This window comes from Maudiozyma barnettii, assembly GCF_903064755.1.
Source record: "Maudiozyma barnettii strain CLIB 1767 genome assembly, contig: KABA2_13, whole genome shotgun sequence".
In the NCBI taxonomy this organism is placed as follows: domain Eukaryota; kingdom Fungi; phylum Ascomycota; class Saccharomycetes; order Saccharomycetales; family Saccharomycetaceae; genus Maudiozyma; species Maudiozyma barnettii.
Window position 1 is genome coordinate 22,471 of NW_024545250.1, and position 22,090 is coordinate 44,560.

Sequence of the window (22,090 nt, forward strand, 5' to 3'; positions counted from 1 at the left end):
AATTTATGGGGGGTGAACGTATTTGTATCGTATCTGTATACATTTTATTTCTATATGTGCGATTATACTTATTTGATTTATTTTTATGTTAGTTAAAAGTACGTATATAACACTTAATCAACAGTGTTCATAGCTTTTTGTAATCTCTTTTCGACAGCAGTTAAGAATTCATCAGTGGTAACATAAGCTGATCTTTCTTTCTTACCAGCAGCCAAAGCCAAATCTTTAGTCATAATACCATCCTCTTGAACAGTGTTCAAAGTAGAAGCTTCCAATAAGTTAGCAAACTTGATAGCATTTGGAGTGGCATCTAGTTCACCTCTTCTGGCAATACCTCTGGACCAAGCAAAAATGGAAGCAATTGGGTTAGTAGAGGTTTCTTCGCCCTTTTGGTATCTTCTGTAATGTCTGGTGACGGTACCATGAGCGGCTTCACTTTCGAAAGCTTTACCATCTGGAGTAACTAGGACAGAAGTCATTAGACCAAGAGAACCGAACCCTTGAGCAACAATATCGGATTGTACATCACCATCGTAGTTCTTTAGAGCCATGATGAAGCCACCTTTAGATTTAACCATTTGAGCCACCATATCATCAATTAATCTATGTTCATAATTGATACCTAATTCTTCAAAAGTAGTCTTGTATTCCTTGTCGAATATCTCTTGGAAGATATCCTTAAATCTACCATCATATTTTTTCAAGATAGTATTTTTAGTGGATAAGAACAAGTTCAATTTCTTAGTGATAGCCAATTTGAAAGAAGAATGAGCAAAACCTCTAATTGATTCATCGGTGTTATACATGGCTAAGCCGACACCTGGGCCTTTGTAATCGAAGACATTCAAAGTGATCTTATCCTTTGAAGCGTCAGTTGGAGAATAAACCAATTCTAACTTACCAGCCCCTGGAACTACCAAATCGGTAGCTTTATATTGATCACCATGAGCATGTCTACCGATAATAATAGGTTTTTCCCAACCTTGAACCAATCTTGGAATTCTTGGAATCACAATAGGTTCTCTAAAGACAGTACCGTCCAAGATGTTTCTAATGGTACCATTTGGAGATTTCCACATTTTCTTTAAGTTAAATTCTTTAACACGAGCTTCATCAGGAGTAATGGTAGCACATTTAATACCTACACCGTATTTCTGGATTGCTTTAGCAGCATCAACAGTAATTTGATCATTGGTAGAATCACGAGATTGGATAGATAAATCGTAGTATTTTAAATCGATATCTAAGTAAGGTAAGACCAACTTCTTCTTGATTCTATCCCAGATGATTCTAGTCATCTCATCACCGTCTAATTCGACGACTGGAGATTTAATTTTAATCTTCTGCAAAGCTGCAATGTTTGAAGTAGAGAATAATCTTCTGGACAGCATGGTTGTGATGATGGATGATTACTTCACGTGAAATAGTATTTTTTATTCAGGGATAATATCTACTATAGAGACTACAAAATAAATATTCAAGGAGTAATTGAATCATTACAATAGAAAACAAAAATAAAAGAGGAAAGCCAAGTACTCATCGCATTTTACTCTTATATATATAAATATATATATATGTAATTGTTCGTATGTACATTTCAATTGGAAGCAATAACGAAGAGCAGACTTCATCATCATCATCATCATCATCATCATAATCGTTAATATTCTATTGGCAGTACGGATGATTCAATCAAACAATACTGAAATTTTCAGTATATTTATTCCCTTTACCATTTCAAATATTCGCGTATATATCCCTACTGTATGTGAATGAGGATAATTGAATGGACCCCCACTGAAAACTACCGAGGATTCAGCAAGCGGAGTGGAGATTCACCCACCAAAATATTTAAATATCCAAATATTTCGCAGCGGCGGTCATTTTTGAGTTTGGCTTTGCATAATCTGTTTTATCTGACTGGGCACGCGTGACATGAAAGGACGTGCGGGCAATGCTTTGCGTGCGCATAGAGATGGTAGAGAGCAAGACAGACACCAGCGCAGTGTCAACTAATACAATACATTACAGCATTAGCAACTGTAAACTGAGTTCAGTTTTGGTTTAAAATTAGCGATTTTTCTGGCTGTTTGTTATGCTACCTGGTTATCTTCTCTGTGAGGTCGCCGGTAGCGCTCAACTATCCTTTTAGGGCTGGACATTAGGGTCCAAAGCTTGAACATGGCTACCAATCACGTGCTTCATCACATTACACGGTTGTCGAACCGAGATTCGGTTCGTGTTCTGTGTTGAGTTTTGCTTCAGTTGCCCTTGTCACCTGCTAATGCATAAGTGGAAATGGTTATGGTAGTAGAAACAGTACGGAAACAGTTTGGAACACTCGATATATTGTTTGCTATTGTGCGCTCCTCTGATTGGTCCAAACGGACTTAAGGGAGACAAATTTTCACGGAGAGCGCAGAAATGGCAGTAATAGCATGAGAGCGCAGGAGATATGGCCAGTTTCTGACTGCCCCGGGGAGAACGTGAACCAGAAAAATAATATATACAGGTTAGACATGGAGATAGTTGGAACAGTAAGTAAGTAACAGTAACGAACCTAACATAATATTCTTTCATTTATATATATATAAGTAATGAACGCCATAGTAAAACGTCGTTTCCTTATTTACATGACTTGTAACAACTTACTACTTAGATCTTGTTGTTTTTATACTTTAAATTATATTGAATTATAGCTATAAGAAGGTTTTTACTTTTAAACAACGAATTATAAACAAAAAAAACATTTAATTACATTATACACACCAAATAAAACATGTCTGCTATTGCACCAATTACAAATACTTTGAGAAAAAGAGCTACTCTAGATATATTAATGGGTTTCACAATAGGTGGTGCTATGGGTGCTTATTGGTGGTGGGGTTTCCACATGGACGTCATCAACAGAAGAGAAGCTTTTTATGCTGAACTTGCAGAAAAGAAGAGACAAGAAAATGCTTAGTTGATCTATAGCATATTAGACATAATTTATTACCTCCCCAAAATTTTTATTATTTTACCACTATTACATCTTCTTCTCTTATTCGTGAAAAAGAAAAGTCAACTGAAGAGAGAACTCTATATATATGATATTCTTCTCTTGGAAAGAAAAAACACCTATACACAATTTTATGATATTCTTACAATTACTATTTCTATTATTACATCTGTTCCTGTCTTCTCAACACCCTTATTATTATTCACTCTACCTGACCTCAAAGACTTGCAAATATATATATATGTATTTCCTTTTGAATTATTTTGAATAGAAAATGACGATATATATATGAAGCATATATTATTATCTCAGAGTGATCAATGATAATCGTTTTGGAGAGGAATCAAAATTTGAACTAGACAAAGCAAAACAAAACAAAAAAGCAGAACAAAGATAAACGGTACAGTGGTTAATTAATTATTTATTTGAAGAGAAGAGCGAAATAGGTCAATATATAATTATATCATTTTATTCTTCTTTAGTTACTAATGAAAGATTACTATTTTTATTCTATATGCTCCCTATTTCTACTCTTCTTACATCTTTCTTTTTCTGTCTTTCTTTATCTTTCTCTCTATCTCTCTCTCTTTATATATGTATACGTATCTATTTCCTATTGCAATATTTTTTTTTTACTAATATTATTCTTATTATTTAATAGACCTTTCCAATGAAGTCGCATTTTACTATTTCTTCTATATTGTATGTGCTGGGCATGATATTAAAATAATTAGTAAATTTCGAACTTCTTTGGGTCAATAGCAATTTTATGTTTCAGTTTTTCGATTTATTTATTGCTAAGAACAACTACTGTTGACCTTGTGTGGTTTTTTTTTTTACATGTTATTTACTTTTTCATACATAGAAGTATAATATATTCAAGAAAATAAAGTGCATCTAAAACGAGAAGGGAACCACATCTAATCATTACGATATGAGTCGGCCATCTGCGAAGAACATTAAGAATCTAGATAATTTGTTTTCTGTATTTAAAAAATCCATACCTGATTTATCTCTAGAGTACAACACTTTTCTCCCTCACTTATATCCAACAGAGCAATATACACATCGTACCGAATTTAGGAGTCTCGCAAGACAATTAATAAGTACTCAAATATTCAGTTATAACTCTAGGTTGTTTCGACGATCAAAATATGATGTCAATGGTTCGGATTTTAATTTTATGTCAAAATTACCTGGTGGAACCAATGCATTCGATTTAATTAATCCTCGGACTTCAAAACATACTTCACAAGAAATACTAATACAGAGATTTATAACAGATAATAACTTGAATGGTATATCAAATATTCCAATACCTGAATCAAGATTACCTAAACGTATAAGAAGAAAATTTGATAGATTAACCGTATTATCAATATTGGGATTATTGATTACGAAAGAACCAACTGCATCAGAGATCATCATAAACGATCGTGTTCTTCAATTGAAGGGAAATTCTAAATAGAGGACTCTCTTATTCTTAATCAATCCTTAAATTGATTATTATTATTATTATTATAGCGTACTGTCCAAAGAATGACAAAATTGAATAGATAGATTGATACGGGGAAAAATTAAGGAAAAAAAGGCACTGCCGATTTATTAGAAGTGTGTAATAAAATATTTGTTATAGAGGATACAGAAACGCCTCTTCCTTATAGTTCTGAACTGATCTCCCTTAACATTAAGGTATATAAACGTATATATCAATTGACATATTTTAGTGAGGGAAAAGTTAAACCAACTTTTATTATTCTAACTAATTAATTTTGGTTGTTTTAAATATATTTAATCCATTAAGTAGGAAAGTTTTCAGTTTTAGTAGTAACTGCATATATTTGTTATAATCGTTTATTCTTTTCAGTGATCTATCATTAAGTTCAAACAAAAAATAATAATGTCTTTATATTACAGCCTCATTTTTGGTATCCTAGTTTTAGAGATTGTTTTATTTACTCTGTTAGCATTGCCTATTCCAACTAAGTTTCGTAAACCATTGACATTGGTGCTATTAAAACCGTTTAAGAATAGTAACGTTCAAGTGGCAATAAAATGTATTTTAGGTTTTATTCTATTGTTATTTATTGACTCCATTAATAAAGTTTACAATATTAATAAAGAATTAGCTATAGAAGTCACACAGGGCCATCAAAGGATTGAACTTTTATCAAGAAAATTCTTTCAACAGAGAAATCTATATTTGACAGGGATCACATTATTCTTAACATTTATTGTGACAAAAACTTTTGCATTGGTTAATGAATTGTTAAATTTAAAAGCAAAATATAGAAAAGATGATCACAAAGATGAAGAAGAATTGACAAAGGAAGAATTAGAAATTTTAATTAAGGAAAAAGAAGATAAGATAAAGGATTTGAAAGAAAGAGCAGAAGCGTTGGAAAAGAATTCTAAAGATTTATAATGCTGTAGTAATGAATTAATGTATGTATGTATATATGTATATCGTATAAAATGCAAAACTTAATAAATATGGATGGTAAACATGCTACTTGAAGAGTTCGAAGTCAATGTATATATTCTCATCATTCTCAAAATTTTGGAAATCATAATATTCCACCATTGTGAGATTGAATAATCTGATAAATTTGAATAATTTTTCATATTGTGTCTTGCGACTAGAAATATTGCTCTTCATTTCAATTCCGTCTGAAACTTCAACGATTTCGCCAAATAATGACGTGTTTATTGGTTCTAATGGTTTAAATGGTAATGCTTTTTCTTCTACAGGCATGTCAACCTTCGAATTGTTTAACCATTTAGAATTCCAGTATTCAATTGTTTTTCCGACATTAGGGAAAATCATAATCCTAAACCCCATTCTAGATTCATTATTTGAAATAATAAATCTTAACTTAGTGAATTCAGGTGGTTCCAATAAACCCTTATATTCTTTTCTACAGTTAATATCCAATGGGCCTAATATCCAATTCTTTTTATCGTAAATTAATCTTTCATTCTTTGTTGTGTTTTGAGTGGAACTTTTTAACTTTCCTAATATGAATTTTTTATTTATATGAAATATTAGTACCGAGTCTCCACCATAATTTAATGAGCAATCGTATTCTACGTTGTCCTTTGATTCGTCATCATCTAAGTATTTCGTTAATGTATTGAATTGGAAATGGAAAAAGCTCAATTTATTAATGATGAGTTGTTTTGTTTCAGGATCATTAATTTTTGACATCTTGAATATGAGAAGTTTAGAGAATAGAACATGCACTAAATTTTCAGCCGTATGTAACGTTAAATCCTCCCAAATATCATCATTTCCGACTATTTCTTTGGTAATTCTTATTTGTTCATTCTCAGGGATAGACTCCCAGGTATTAAAAAGTGAAAGAATAGCAATTATTTGGTTGTTCATGTTACAAGTTCTTAAAAGGTTCATATACCCATCTATCCATATGGACCATGTCAAAAAGGTGACATCCGGGAAAATATCCGTAATCTTCTTCAATAGTTTATTGTACACAATATTTGCGACTTGGAAATCATAAGCGGGTATTGTCTTGATATATTTTAATTGTGCTTCATCGTGGGCCCTAAGTAATACGTTTGAATTTTCAACTTCAGTAGGAAATTTTATATATATTAACTTAAGAGAGTTCCATATTTTTAAAGTCTTGAATGTATCCTCTACAAATGTGTCTAAATTTTCGACATTATTTGATCTAGAATTTGAAGTCAATGATTCATTATCAGTTATAATATCTGAATTTGGCATACTGTCATTAATGTTTGAGTTTATATTTTGCTTACGAACATTTTTGAGAAATTTGTTCGCTTTGTAAAGATCGTTGCGAATAAAATGATTAATAGAATGTTCGATAAAAATGTCACATCCTGGGCACATACCTGTAATGGTGTCTTTATGAATTATATTATTATTGTCATTTTGAGATAATATTTTAAACATAATATACCAATAATGCCAATAAAAAGAAATAAAACACATATCATGGCGAATGTATGATATGATAATTCTAAAGATTTTCTTTTTATCTGGATTAAGAATACTAGATTGTGGTTTTTCCACATTTTTCTTTAATTTAGTTGCGAAAAAATTTCGTTTCTTCCAAGGTATTATATTGGACTGGTGTGCTATGTCTATTTTGAAATTTGGTTGTAGTGCCTCAATAAGTTGAACGTCAAATTGTAAATCATCAGGTATGTAAATAAATGCGAAGGCTAAAAGTTTCCCTAAAAATGATCTAATAAGGGAGTTGTAATTATTACAAAATGCAATTTGAATGTGATGGTCTTTCCCTGTCTTGTATGAGAGTTCTTTGATCTGTCGAGAATTTTCCACCAATTGTGCTGTTATGACATGAATTGTTCTTAAAATATTATCCGAAAATTTTGTTAAATTTTCCTTATTATTATTATCCTCTAAGATTAATAAACGGCTCATTATTCTACTAATGGATTCAAGGCACACAGAGACTAACTCTATGGATATATAAGACTTGGAAATATTGCGATTAAGGTTCTCTTTAGAAATTGTTGAATCTTCGCTCTTTATTGAGAAAGTGCTATTTCTTTTATTTATATTTTTTGGTTGCTTTTTAGTTCTGATATTGGTTTTATCACTGGCAAGAAGATCGAGTATGTACGACCACCAGTGGCCCAGAACATCTCTTAATTCTTCACCTGTAGTCTCGTTATCAGAATATAGTTGAATATTTCGTAAATATTTTATCAGATTATAACGTATGAATTGGGCGATGTAAGTATTACCAAAATTTGTATTTTCAAAAATTTTGTTAGAGATGATCTGTGGATCAGATTTTTGAAATTCATCTTCGGTTATATCCTGGATTCTTGAGTTCAAATGTTTGTTTCTATTGTTAATTAATGTTATAAATCTATTGAGAGCATGAAATAATTTGGCGTCATCATTTATATCGATTTCTAATGAGGATGATAGATCGAAATCAATACAATCGATATCATCCACATTTGCGAATGAATTTCCATTTAAAGTACTAAATTTCTCATTTTGATTATTTATGAGTTTGAATCCTACTTTAGCGAAGGCTCGAAGAGATTCCATTTACTCAGATTGTGGGTGAAATCATACACTTAGTTGTGGTAACTATCTTCGAAATAAAATTAATTGAATAATCTTGCGGAACAGAAATAATCTTGAAATAAATCCTGATTTGCAACTATCTAAGAACGTCAAAAAAATATTAGTTTTATGTGGTTTTCTGAAATAACCGATTTGAACTCCTATTTTCTACAAACCAAAGTTGATAACATAAAGCTCTTGCTGTAGAATGATTTAATTGTGACTTCCCAAACTACCTGGAGTTCGTTTAAAACTATTTATATTTAGATTGACAGTTTATTGTTTTTTCCTGTATGATCTCGTTTTATTAAACCCTACGTTATAGCCAATTATAGGGTTTAATACTTTCATAATTTATTATATAATACGTCAATGTAAACATTGCCAAATGAAAAAAACAATAATCACTGTGTACGTTATCCAGCCATCGAAAAAAAACCATGAAGCATAATACGAAAATAAAACTTCAACACGAATTTTTCCAAATGGTAACTTCTTATGTTTACTAATTCTAATACTAATAATATAAGAAAGGAAGGAAGGTTTTATAATAGTCATCTAAAATCAACTACATAAGATCACATATTTTTGCTGGAGTTAAAACGTCGTATATATTGCTTTCTAATACATTTGGTGCTAGCGTTTCATTCGATATACTTCTATTTGAACGTTTTGACTTTTCGACATAATATTAGAAGGTTATATCTATTCGATATCCTAACTTCTTTATAGCTGGTATTTGGTGCATACGTTTTAGAACATAATACACCGCGAATTATTTTAATATTTACCTCAATATGACGACGGCACCACCTTCTAAGAAGCTGAAGCTGAGTAACCCTGACGAACCACTGACTCAAAATGATGTTATATCGTTTCAAAAAGAAGCTATGTATAGGTGTATGAATGAAAAGAGAGTCAGTCTAAATGCTGTGAATGAACAATATGAGGTGTCTAAGAAAAATTATATTGACGTCTCAACAAAGTTGTCTAACTTGATGGCTTTGATCATTACATTGGCTAATTTTTTACAAGTCATTAGTAAAGAGAATAATAATACTGAAGAAGAAAATATATGCAGTAGAATGGCCACCTCTGATGAAAATGAGGTTATACAGCTCAGTGATTCCTTTATGAAGATATTAACGAAATATCTAACTGAATCAGGTACTGCGACTGTTGATGAAAATGAACGTCTCTCGAGATTAGCATTAGAACTAAAAGAATTACAAAAGGTAAAGAAGGAGCTATATTATAAGAATAAAGAGTTGGTAGATGAAATTTCTTCTCTAAAAGTATATTATGAGAGGTTGATTAAAAAATTTGATCGTGAGGACTCTCAGACATTAAAGAGAGTTTTCAAAAAAGAATTAGAAGGAGAAGATCAGAAAGAAACCCAGGATAAGGAAACTACAAACAACACAGATGTAAAAAGTGTTAAAACAGAAACTAAAACTTTAGCAACAGAAGGTACCAAGATAAATGAAAATGATGAAAATGAAATCATATCAGAGAATAGTGATGTGAACGAGAAAAAAATAATGACAGAATATGAAATAAAAGTTTCAGATTTACAAAATGAAATTAAAGAATTAAAGATTATTATTGAAGAAATAGAAAAGTTTAAAAATTCTAATTCTGAAAAGATACTTGCTTTAGAAAAGCAACTATCTGCAGCAAACACTATTTCGACTGGGTTGACAAGGAATGATAATATTGATGTCAATGCTATGAAATCCAAGATTGACATTTTAATTAGAGAAAATAATCAATTGAAACAGATTAATGATTCATTCTTAGGCAAATTCCAAAAGCTATCTAGTGAAAAAGAGATTTTTAATAACAAGATAACCAATGAATTTAGTGCAAATTCAGAAGTACTGAAGACTCAAAATTTAGCACTTGAAAAAGATCTTGTTAGAATTAGAACAGCTCGTGACGACCTACTTTCCAGATTATCAATATTAGAAGCGGAGACTAAAACACCTATTATTCTTGATGATCTGAAAAAATCATTAGAATTATCTAATGAACAATGGAAGAAATATGAAAATAGATCTGATTCCACTTCCGAAAATATATTACTTAAGGAACTTCAAGATATGGAACTTGCATTTAAAGAATTGACTCAAATTAATAATAAGAAATACGCAGATTTAATTAATGAAGAATCAATGATAGCTAAACTGAAGGTTGAAAAGACGAAAGCAGATCAAAAATATTTTGCAGCAATGAGATCAAAGGATCCTATTTTAATAGAAAATAAAAATATGAGTAAGGCTATCACTAAAACAAATGAATTAATCTTACAACTGAAAGATGCTGAGAAATTATTGCAACAAAAGATCGAAAATTTGTACAAACAATTGCAATTATCGCAGAATAATGAAAAGAGACTAATAGACTCTGCAAAACTGGAATCCTTGAAAATTATAGACCTAAATTCTCAAATTAATAAATCTGAAAAGAAAATATCTGTTTTGAAAGGGGAAAATTTAGATTTTGTCACTGGAATTAATAAACTAAAGAATCATAACAATGAATTAGAAACAGAAAATAAAGTATTGAAACAGAGAAATATTAACATTGATGAGAAATGCAAAACGTTACATCAAAAGTTAGTTTCATTTACAGGTAAAGTAAATGACAAGAAAAGACACTATGACGACGAAGATGAAGATACTTTGTCTCAAGAGTTGGAGAACTTCCGTACTTTAGTTTACTGTTCTTTGTGTTCTAAGAATTGGAAAAATATGGCCATTAAGACTTGTGGTCACGTATTCTGTGAGGATTGCTGTAATGAAAGATTGGCAGCTAGAATGAGAAAATGTCCTACTTGTAATTACCCATTTAGTTCAAATGATCTACTCCCAATCCATCTGTAGAGTACTCGAGCAACATGCTGACGAATATCTGGCATGTCTGTAGGCATTTGTTTATAACTTTATATTATCATAGAATGTAAATATAGGTTTTTGTGCATTCACACTCATAAAAGAGCATTGTATTATTATTATTATTATTATTATTATTATGATTAGCGAGAAGCCCTAATATGTCTTCAATATTTTTTTTTGAAATTTAATGCATTTTTTTTTTCGCATTTTTTTCAGTTTAAGCGATGCGTAGAATTGGAAAAAAATACTTATATATATATATAGAGACGTGGATGTATCCATGAAATATATATTATTGAAATTGTAGAACCAAATCAAGGTTATTATTAATAATCAATACAAAATGAATTTATACCAACTTACATTGTTGATATATCTGATATCTTTTTTGTAAGGACTTACCATTAGTGATCTCATATTTGTTTGGACTTTGTGAGTTCACATTTCTTTTCAAAATTGTTATCGTAAAACATGTTGAATGATTATAAGGATGATATTTTTTATTTTTTGCTGATCTATTGAGAACAGAGGTAGCCGCAAGCTATTCTTTAAGATATATCGTTATTTGATATATTGGATGATATCGTTTTGATGTCGACTGATTTATTGAATAACACTCAGGTACGTCTTTTAATGTAATGAGTGGTCAGTATTTTTTTGTCATAGTTACACTGAATTAATCTTCAAACATAGTTTTATGTCGACTAGTAAAATATCTATAATTTCTTATAATAACTACGTAAACATGCTCACATAATCGGTAGCGTATATGTTGATTCGCTGCATTATCAAATATGCGCTTAGTGTAGTTGACACTTCACTAATTAAAATTGATTATTTATAATCTTAAATGATTAAACTTACTTATGAAAGTTATACAATGTTGCTATATTTTAAAAGATATAATAAAAAAATGTGTTTATTTTCCTTCCTTGAATTAATTTAGTTTGGAAAATGAGACATTTAAGCATCTTCTTCGACAACGACAGTTTGTAGACCCTTAGCAGAAGCAACTAGAACTGGTTCAACGTAAGAGAACAATGGGTTCTTAGCGTTTTCTTCTTCGTTTCTTCTTCTAGAGATTCTCAATCTTAGTCTGTATTCAACACCCTTGATACCTCTCTTCCAGATAGCTTGGTTTAGTTCTGGAGCTAGACGGACATCTTCGGTACCCATGTGTAGCTTAGCGAACTTCTTGATTTCCTTGACAGCCTTTGGAGCTCTCTTCTTGAAGGAGACACCGTGTAGCTATTTAAAATTAATAAATGTGTTTGTATTCAGAATTTCTCGTAATAATATTACAAAAAGATTGAAAGCAAGGTATTTTTTTTGTTAGTAAATTACAACTTGGAAAAGAAAGGAAATATCAAATTCTAAATAGTTCAGATCAATCAGGTATATTATTTGGTTACTAAAGTACGTCATATTTTAATCCATAATATGAGTGTCTCTTTATTTGGCATAATTGAAACAAAGCATAATCATTCTTGACAGATTTACAGGAATATTTCTTTAATAAAACATTCTGAAAATTTGATCAAGTTGAGAAGTCAACATATTTCAATTACTTCATGAAGTTCATCGCTTCCTTGGTAGTATTGTATTCGTGGTTCTATCATAAAATTCTCATATCATTTTAAAATAAAATATATTTCTGTGTGTGTGTGTATAACTCATAATTTTTTATTGTTTCGTGTTCTGGAATTGTCACGTATTTCTAGTATAAATTTCACTCTTTTTGTTCGCATAATACCATAATTCTACTTATTTTGTCTTTATAGCATAGATGTTAACTTCTTAAGTATAGTCGCATTGAAACCTTTATAATCATTATCACTATTTATCTTCATTTTTTTTATTAAAAACATACTCTCTTGTGCAAGTTGATGGTGTATTCACGGGTGACAACGTCTTTCAAACCGGCCATTTTTTCCTTAGATTGTGTATGGTGTATTCTTAAATGTATTAAAAGCTATATATAAGTTACTATACAATTATATACCTTCTTGATATATACCTTTACTTGAAGATATCAATATCTTAGTCTTCCAATTGGTGAGTTTAGTTCCACAAGCTCAGTAATTGCTTAGCAATACAGAACCTCTCCCTCACTCTACCTGTTTGTGAACACTTACAAACTTGATGATGATGGAAGGCAGGCCATCTTCCTCCATGTTACATAATTTTGCTGTCTAGTATTTCAAAACGTACTTGGTTCAATAGGAGGTACAATTTTTCAATTTTTTGTCTAAAGAATGATCGTAGCCAGATTGAAAAATTAATTCGTTCAGATGACGCGGGCATTTTTTCACCATTCCAGATAATGACAGAAAATATAACCAAATTTTTCATAAAAATAAATGGAATGTCCGGATGTACTACTAGAATGTGTGGGTGTTGGAATAGTCACATCTCTTTTCAACTCTCCCAGTTAACTCATACTGACAAAAACAAAAATAAAAAAAATTGGATATACGTTGTAAATCCTGTTAGATTGTAAATTACTAGTGTGAATTAAAGGAACGGAGAGTGGGAGAAAAGAGAGATAGAAGCAGGCAGGCGTAGATATCATTCTCTTCTGTCAGTGAAACTGTATGAGAGAGAGAGAATGAGAAACAGATACAATCAATGCTCGGCGATGTTCCGTTTCTCCCTTGAAATTTTTAATGGCTTATTGCATCGATTGCTAACCCCTTCTCTTCTAAAAAAAAGTAATGCAAAGATGTTTACATAATACCTTATATAATATTAATATCGATATAATCAGCGCAATATATATTTCTACCTAAATATTTTATATTTACTGTGGAATCAAGTATATGTGTACATCTATATATATATATGTTGTAATATCAAAGACTAACTGAAGTCCTCTGAACAAAAGTAAAATAGATCATCGCGTTCCCTCAACTTCATAATTCCAACATGACTACCTACATGCCAGGTTATTCAAATGCAGATCCTAATGTAGCAATGAATGATCCAAATGAAAACTATAGAAAGACACAATCACAGATTTATAGTTTACAAGAGACTATATTGGATTCAACTAGAAGAGCGAATCTGACTCCTAAATCCGATTCTCGAGGAAACTCTGAAAGTTTGTCACATAATGATGATCCTAATTTAGTAACTCAAGGAAATATACAGATATCTAAAATGGATTCATTACCTATATTGAATTATACACGAGATAAATATAAAAAGGAACCAGTATTGATTGGTGAAATGGAATATGTGTCAAATAAGATGGGACAATTTATGAAATACCCAAAGGTTGGTCTAATTAATAATAAGCTTGATAATGTAGATTTGCCATACCCTTATAATTTTAAAAAACAATATACACCAGATTGTTTTTTACCACCTTTTAATCGAACAAATATAAACAAATTAGTTAAGATAAAAATAAATTCAAATGAAATTACTAACTTTCTCTCAGGTGATTCTACAAGATTACAAAATAGGGAAATTTGGGGGTCCGATATATACACAGATGATTCAGATCCTTTAGTTGTTTTAAAACATATCGGTTTTTTCAATATGTTAGATAGTAAAAATGATTCAAATGATATACCGAGAAAGAGAACGCCAGCAAATATACAAAATCAAGATAATGTTGTAGGCGGTGCATTTATTCCCTTCGAAACTAGCCTTGAGGTTACAATTTTGATTTTAGACTGTCTTGAAGGTTATGTTGGTTTGAACAAGAACGGTGTTGTGGCTAGAAGTTGGCTGGGCCCTGCTCACCATGATGGTCTAAGTTTTGGTATTTATGAGATCAAAGTTACTCATTCCATGGAAGAAGTGGATATAAGTGCCTGGAAGACCCAAAAATAATTTTTGAAGAGTTGAAAACAGTATAGTTAATTATATAGTGTGTACAGGTTTTAGTATGAGAAAGTTTCTTCATGGTAACTTTTCACTTATATTTTTTTGTTTTGTAAAATATGTCAAATGTTTAAATTATACTAAGTTTACTTTTTAATATTATAGAGTGCTGTTTAAAAAGGGCGCGTTGCTCTTAGGATAAGAAGACTAAACAAATATTGAGTAATTAGTCTATAAAAGATAGTAATATTACATATAAGGGGAAAATAGTTTAAAAACCAATTATCATAGAGGTTTAAAGAACGTATTCATTTGTGAGACTCTATTAAAATTTAACCAGGATATTGAGTATTATTTAGAATAAGACAGAATTGCTCAAAAGTCTTAATAAATACATGAAATGTTAAGAGCAAGACTCAAGGATACAATTGTCTCACCAGGTATCACAGCTGTACTTCCAATTGCAGAATCTAAAAGATTGATTTTGGCGAAAACTGATGGTAATGTGGAAGTTTATTCAAGGGAAAATGATAAGTTTAAGTTATTTCAAGTATACCCAAATATTTTGAAAAATTTACATATAGATGATCCTAAGATATTTGATCTCTTATATTCAGAACAACTTTCTACCATTTTCGTCCAATGCAAAAACGTCATCCTGTTATTAAACAGTTTTAATCTACATGCATATGATAGAATAGTAGATAAAAGAGGAATTTCAAAATGGTGGTTAACTACCACAACAATATCTCCTTCGACAACAAAGGCTAATGATGATAACTCATCGGCAGAACTTGAGTCCTTAGCTGAAACAAATGGTGAAAGAAGCTCACATAATGAGGACTCAATGTCAACATTTTTACTTTATGCAACAATAAAATCGTCAAAGCTTAGATTATTGATCTGGAAGGGAAGAATCTACAAGTCGATGGTCGAAATTAAACTTCCAAGCTCAAATGATCATGTGACATCTGTAAATGCTACACCAAATGGGATAATTATTACCACCAACAATGGCGTATTTGTTTGGAATTATGTATTAATGAAACTAATTAGGATTCGAAAAATTGTAAAACGAAATTTTCCATCAAATATGGTTTCTGCCATAGTAGATCTAAGACGTCAGTGTAATTTGTCATATCCAAATAAAATGGTACTATCAGGATCATCGAACTATGAGGTATTAGAGCGCGTTTCGTCGTCGCAAGGGAGTAATATGACTAAGAAATCAAATTTATCAGGGTTTTGGCATCGTAGAACTGATAGAGATAAAGGGATTTACAGGAGGATACGATACAGTTTTAATAATATATATTCTTCCCCGTTTATTATTGATGGGTTAACAGAAAGTTTGTTTGAGGTTAATTTAGAACGTGATAAAGAGCCGTTCTTAATAACCAATAGTCATGAACAATTTTTTGAGTGGAATTCGTCCTTTGAGAATGTTGAATACATATCTTCTGACATATTAATGATGTATAATTCAAAAGAATTAAAATTTGTGGACTATGAAAATGGTTTTACATTTCTTGAAGAGTATATTCTTGATGGTATCAAAAAGGTGGAAAAGGTACTGGGTACATATTTAATAATATGGACAAATAACGATCGAATATTACTTTATCATTATCAGGTTGATGACGATATAACAGAACTTGATGGCGGAAGTAACCAAAGCAGTAATCAAGAGAGTTCTGACGATGTCACAATTTGTGGCAAATTCCATGATTCTGATTTTTATTATCTATGGAGAAAGGTTCTTTTTTACCAATTTTTCCTTCGTTCTCCATATTCTTTAGACCTATGTGCCTCACCTAGCCCAGAAGATTCGTTGAATGTATGTGCCATGAAATTGAGAGATTTCACAGTTTTGTGGTGCCTGAAAATATTTGATGCACTCGAGGATTGTCTGGATATTATTTACCCTACTGAAAAGGAATTAGCAAAACAGGGTGATAATGACAAGATAAACCGACCTGTTTTCGATGAGAAACGCATAAGAATTTTGGAAGATATAATTGTAAAAGGCGTTTTTACCTATTTTATTGATGTATGGGCACCACCACAATTAGTTATCCTAAACACGTTTCCTCCTGATGTTTCTGGATTAGTCAATTCCCTGACAAGTGAAGAACATAAATGTATAAATGAGAACAACTCTCTAATTTCACCTGCTCCAACTGGAATTACACCAGATTTATTCAAAAAATGGGTTATTCCATACTTAACAGATACTAGAAGAAATCTAAAAAATCTTAGAAAGAATAATAATACAGGAATTACTTGGAATTACTACAACAGATCTATACAGCAAAAATTAGATTTCTTCTTACTTGATAACCATGGCCAAGTTACAATCAATGATATGTTGAAACTAGTTGATACTGTTCTATTTAAGATGTATATCAAGTATGTTCCTGCTATGGTTGGGCCATTGATAAGGGTAGGAAATTCATGTGACCCGGAGATTGTTGTAAATACATTAAAATCACATAATATGCCTCAAGAATTAATTGGATTCTATCACCAACAGAATAAACATGAGGATGCTCTGATGTATTTGGTTTCCTTATTGGATGAACCAACAAGTGAAGCCAATAAATTAAAAGTAAAAGAATTGGTTAAAGTATTAATAATATCTTACCTGAAATCTATGGGCAATAATCATATTAAAGAAGTTATGCATTATACTGACTGGCTTCTCGAAAATTACGGAACCACGGAATCAGTCAAATGTGAAATATTGAAAGACATATTTTTTGATGAGACCGCAATAAGTAAAGAAACTAAGGGTATGCAAATTTATCAATTCATTAAAAACTACAACCAAAGTTTATCGCTAACCTATTTAGAAGTATATGTTAGTACTGTGGATATTATTGATGATAACCTCATTTATGAATTAATCGACCAATATCTAATCGGCATTAGCAACATCAAGGTGAGACGAAAACTTAAATCCGTTCTTGAGTTGCCGCTTCATTATGATGCTTCAAAGGTATATTCGATATTTAATAAATTCCTAGAAAATGATAGGGACTGCGATGGTAACTCCTTAAAATCAGAGATAAAACATTTCATTCAAATTATGGAAACGTATGCATTATTCAAGGAAGGCAATCATACACATGCAATAGATATATTATATTCAGATCTTGATGATTATAAAAAATCGTCATCATATTGTGATAGGTTATTTGAATCTGTCCAAGATCAAGGAGTAGAAGTAATACTATATTTATTTGAAAAGATTGTTGAACGATACATGAAAGAGACTAATGAAGCCGCATTAACTGTCAATAATGGGATACAATATAGCAAGCAAATTATGATGTTTCTAAAGGATCAAGGATCAAGAATAGATAGTTTGATGATCTTAGAAAAATTACCACAATCGATACCCATCCAGGATATAGGAAAGGAATTGACGAATATTGTTGTATCAAATCAGCATAATAAAGAAGAGGTCGATTTAAAGAAGGCTTTATTGCAGGTAGAACTTGTGAACGAGACATTCAACTTGAATAAAGAATTATCTAAATTTATGACTGTAAATGAAACGTATAAATGTCCCGTTTGTGCAAAACCTTTTTCGATTTTTACCTCTGAAGAAGTAATATGGCATAATATTGATGGGAAAGATTACGTGGTTCATTACAATTGTGCTAGAGTTCGTCGATCTCGCTCGTTTTCTGTACAGACAGACGGTAATAAAATAAGCGCTGGACCACGGACTGTCGGAGATATGAAGAATACATAATTATTATTTAGTGACACTTTTATACCAACAATAATTTATTTCTTGAGACAGAATCGTAAAAGAATTGTCAATGACTAACTTAATGTACAGAGATATGAAATTAAAATGTGAAATACTTTATATCTACATAGGATCCAAAAAAACCTTTTTTGATTTTTGATTTTTTATAGTTCCTTGATGTTGCAATCCAATTAAGAAAAGTAAGATGTAACAATTATGCAATTCTTAATTGCTACAATTATCCTGCTTTTCGATATTTTTAGATTATATAGATGCCAAAGAATCAAACAAAACAGAGATACTCTCACCGTAATGATCACGACGAATACATTCGGCAAATATTGGTGAAACATCAATACTGACTAATTTCTTAGAACTGCTTAGACGTTCTACAGCAATTGGGAATGTGTTAGTGACAATAATTTGATGGATGTACTCACACTTTTCTAATTCCTCTAAACAGTCGCCTGTAAATATACCGTGAGTGGCCACAACGTAGACTCTTTTAGCACCACAATTTTGGACCAAATGTTCAGCAGCACTAATAAAGGAACCTGGTCTATCGATCATGTCATCTAGAATAATAGCAGCACGGTCACGGACGTTACCGACTAATGTAATCAATTTTTCCTTGTGGATCTCTTCTTCTTCATCTTCTTCATCCTCAGAGTCTAGGGCATCATATGTACCGCCAAGGGCATACGAATCGCTTGGAGCAACGGGAGTAGATTCGTCACCTTCATCAGATTCCATAGCGACTTCATCAGCTTCTTCATCAGCTTCCTCGTCACCAATGACATGGCCGTTACGAATTCTGGCTGTTTGGATACCGTTACTAAAGATGATATTTTCTTCCTCGTTTGGATCATCACCCTGTCTTACGATAGGTCTACTTTTTCTTAGCATTGACTGTTTTCTTAGTCTTAGTTGTTGTAGATCCTTGTTTTGGGAATATAGATCCTTAGCACGACGACGATCGGTGTGAATCATTGCAAAATTGATCTTTAAAGAGTCTGCTAGAGCAGTGACTCTCTTAGTACCACCTGGATTCTTAGAAACAACGACGGCATCTTTATAATCAGGAACGTTTTCTCTAATCCATTTAGCCAAACTTGGACCACCATACAGGTTATCCACGGGTTTTGTGAAGAAACCTTGCATTTGGGAAGCATGTAAATCCATAGAGACAACATGGTCCGCACCTGCCATAATCAACAAGTTAGCTAACATTCTAGCAGTAATGGCACCTCTGTGTTTCTTCATCTTACATTGTTTAGAGTAAGGAAATTGAGGAATAACAGCAGTGATTTTTCTAGCGGAACCACCTCTACAGGCGGAGACTAGGATCAACAATTCCATAATATGATCGTTTACAGTTGGAGAGCCTGATTGAATAACGTAGACATCCTCGTCACGAACAGAAGCACCAATTTGGACGGAAGTTTCACCATTTGCAAACTTCTTTAAAGAACATGGAGCCGGTTCAATACCTAGTCTTTCACAGACAAGCTTACCTAATTCAGGGTGAGAATTACCAACGAAAACCTTACACTTACGCATGATTTATGGAACAAAAAAAATAATGATGATGATTACCAGTTACTGGATGAAATGTAGCTTCTTCACTAATGAACAAAACGAAAAAATTGTATGTGATGCTTACAATCACTGAAAACTTATAATGTTAGGACCAAATTACTAGGACACCTACATTTAAGAAGAGAGATTACAAAAAAAGATTCCAGAAGAATTTGGGTTCTAAAATATGAAAATAATTTAAATTAATTTTTTAAAAAATAAAACCAAAATTTTTAAATCAGTGAAAATATTCTGTAGTTAGGAGATGAGATGAGCTTTATTAACTTCGCTTTGCCAAAACGGAGAGACTTCTTTCTGAAAAAAAATTTTCTTCTTCTGAGGATTGTTCCGTGTGCCCGGAGATCACCGTATACGTAATTTAGGAATAGGGTTCGCTTCTTATTAGTATGTCTGGTTAAACCTGCAACAATTAGGGTTGGAATGTATTATTCATTACCATCGCAACCAATTTTTAAATTGTTAGTTGATCGATCAATATATATCTATACAGGTATATAGTTAAAGAAAAAGTGAGCTATGTAATGCTTTTATGACAAATCATATTCTGTGTAGGTATATAATTATGTATGCAGGTGAATTTACTTGTTTATTTACTAACTTAATGTCATTTCTTATTATGAGTTCTGAAGTAGTTGATGTATACAGTAAAATATTATAATTCAAGAGACATTCCAGCGTCTGTAGAATCTCTAGAATAGCCTTGGTTCATCATATCGTTATTATCCAGGTCATCAGCAAACCCAGAGTTATGAAATATGTTTTGTCTTCCATTAATAGCTTCTTGTAACCCTGTGTATACGGCTCCATCTTGACCTGCCGAAGCCATTTCTGGTTCTTCAGAAGTTTCAGTGAAATCTTCCAGTTCATTTTCACAAGAAAGTTCTAAACCAATAGCTAGCGCTTCATTACAGTTATTTACCATGTCGTCTCCACGATTTATCCCGAAATTGGAAAATGTAAATAGCGTTTCAATAGTAGAATTATAATGACGATCATACATGGAATATTTTGGGGTCAGGATGATCTCTACACTCGACATTGTAAACTCATTAATATCAATTTCGTTATTAGTTTCAGTCTGTTGGGTATCTGTGGGAAAAAATTCATTCAGCACGGGATCTCTTTCTAATGACAGTAATGTTTCCAGTTTATGTCCCTCATTTCGATAATTTACTCTTCTAGATGCATGATATATGACAGAGGAGTAAGGTATTTGTACACCATGGCCCAGACCATCGAACCATAGAATAATACAGTGATTTAGGATAAACATCTCAACAGGGTCTAGTGAATTTGAACTATTGTTTTCTTTGTTGGTGTTATCTATGTTGTTATTGTCATTATTTTGAGGAATATTATTTGATGTTGGGTCGGTGGTGCTCATTAAACTCATTATTAAATCTCTGCCTCCTCCCAACAAAAGGTCTCGGGAATTTGCATTTGGGTCATATATTACACTATCTTCTGGTTGCGTACGTTTGTATTGGACATATGGTATAACATTTTCAATGGTTGGTTTCACCCATATGACTTGGCAGGAATTTTTCTCTTTATTATTCGTAGACATAGTATGTGTAGCGTATACACAGTTTAGTTAGGTTTTTTAGATTGAAACCTATCGAAATATGTTTTCTAAATTTCTCTGTTTTCTTATCTTCTTTAAATGAAAATATGTACTAATTAAAATGACTATGTATATATGTCAGTTCAAGAAAGAGAGAGCTATTAAAAATACGGTGTACCTCACAACGCGGAAGATAAATTCTCATAAAATTCGTACATACCAAGAAAATTCAATGCATAAGAAGGTTGAATCAATAAACTTGAAAGAATTGTAAGAAAAAAAGTATGTATTTCAGATGTACGTAGTGACTAATAAAGAACATGCATATATATGTATATGTGTG

At 31.7% G+C, this 22,090-nt stretch overlaps 11 protein-coding genes across 11 annotated transcripts; 6 read left to right on the forward strand and 5 right to left on the reverse strand.

Moving 5' to 3' along the window:
• Positions 1-113: 113 nt before the first annotated feature.
• On the reverse strand, positions 114-1,391 carry IDP1 (isocitrate dehydrogenase (NADP(+)) IDP1; the record flags this gene model as incomplete). The annotated part of the gene is made up of 1 exon (XM_041552889.1): positions 114-1,391. The coding sequence occupies one exon, from the start codon at positions 1,389-1,391 to the stop codon at positions 114-116; it is 1,278 nt and encodes a 425-aa protein (XP_041408823.1).
• A 1,388-nt stretch (positions 1,392-2,779) lies between these two features.
• COX9 (cytochrome c oxidase subunit VIIa) lies at positions 2,780-2,965 on the forward strand (the record flags this gene model as incomplete). Its single annotated transcript, XM_041552890.1, has 1 exon — positions 2,780-2,965. One exon carries the CDS (start codon positions 2,780-2,782, stop codon positions 2,963-2,965), a length of 186 nt encoding a protein of 61 aa, XP_041408824.1.
• A 970-nt stretch (positions 2,966-3,935) lies between these two features.
• Positions 3,936-4,469, forward strand: KABA2_13S00352 (uncharacterized protein; the record flags this gene model as incomplete). Its single annotated transcript, XM_041552891.1, has 1 exon — positions 3,936-4,469. The coding sequence occupies one exon, from the start codon at positions 3,936-3,938 to the stop codon at positions 4,467-4,469; it is 534 nt and encodes a 177-aa protein (XP_041408825.1).
• Positions 4,470-4,901: 432 nt separating this feature from the next.
• On the forward strand, positions 4,902-5,426 carry YET3 (Yet3p; the record flags this gene model as incomplete). Its single annotated transcript, XM_041552892.1, has 1 exon — positions 4,902-5,426. One exon carries the CDS (start codon positions 4,902-4,904, stop codon positions 5,424-5,426), a length of 525 nt encoding a protein of 174 aa, XP_041408826.1.
• An 84-nt stretch (positions 5,427-5,510) lies between these two features.
• AHK1 (Ahk1p) lies at positions 5,511-8,078 on the reverse strand (the record flags this gene model as incomplete). Its single annotated transcript, XM_041552893.1, has 1 exon — positions 5,511-8,078. The coding sequence occupies one exon, from the start codon at positions 8,076-8,078 to the stop codon at positions 5,511-5,513; it is 2,568 nt and encodes an 855-aa protein (XP_041408827.1).
• An 815-nt stretch (positions 8,079-8,893) lies between these two features.
• Positions 8,894-10,981, forward strand: BRE1 (E3 ubiquitin-protein ligase BRE1; the record flags this gene model as incomplete). The annotated part of the gene is made up of 1 exon (XM_041552894.1): positions 8,894-10,981. The coding sequence occupies one exon, from the start codon at positions 8,894-8,896 to the stop codon at positions 10,979-10,981; it is 2,088 nt and encodes a 695-aa protein (XP_041408828.1).
• A 975-nt stretch (positions 10,982-11,956) lies between these two features.
• RPL31A (60S ribosomal protein eL31) lies at positions 11,957-12,920 on the reverse strand (the record flags this gene model as incomplete). Its single annotated transcript, XM_041552895.1, has 2 exons — positions 11,957-12,241; positions 12,864-12,920. The coding sequence occupies 2 exons, from the start codon at positions 12,918-12,920 to the stop codon at positions 11,957-11,959; spliced, it is 342 nt and encodes a 113-aa protein (XP_041408829.1).
• Positions 12,921-13,918: 998 nt separating this feature from the next.
• On the forward strand, positions 13,919-14,833 carry RXT3 (Rxt3p; the record flags this gene model as incomplete). Its single annotated transcript, XM_041552896.1, has 1 exon — positions 13,919-14,833. The coding sequence occupies one exon, from the start codon at positions 13,919-13,921 to the stop codon at positions 14,831-14,833; it is 915 nt and encodes a 304-aa protein (XP_041408830.1).
• A 391-nt stretch (positions 14,834-15,224) lies between these two features.
• On the forward strand, positions 15,225-18,584 carry VAM6 (Vam6p; the record flags this gene model as incomplete). The annotated part of the gene is made up of 1 exon (XM_041552897.1): positions 15,225-18,584. The coding sequence occupies one exon, from the start codon at positions 15,225-15,227 to the stop codon at positions 18,582-18,584; it is 3,360 nt and encodes a 1,119-aa protein (XP_041408831.1).
• A 264-nt stretch (positions 18,585-18,848) lies between these two features.
• PRS1 (ribose phosphate diphosphokinase subunit PRS1) lies at positions 18,849-20,144 on the reverse strand (the record flags this gene model as incomplete). The annotated part of the gene is made up of 1 exon (XM_041552898.1): positions 18,849-20,144. One exon carries the CDS (start codon positions 20,142-20,144, stop codon positions 18,849-18,851), a length of 1,296 nt encoding a protein of 431 aa, XP_041408832.1.
• Positions 20,145-20,835: 691 nt separating this feature from the next.
• Positions 20,836-21,750, reverse strand: LOT5 (Lot5p; the record flags this gene model as incomplete). The annotated part of the gene is made up of 1 exon (XM_041552899.1): positions 20,836-21,750. The coding sequence occupies one exon, from the start codon at positions 21,748-21,750 to the stop codon at positions 20,836-20,838; it is 915 nt and encodes a 304-aa protein (XP_041408833.1).
• Positions 21,751-22,090: the final 340 nt, after the last annotated feature.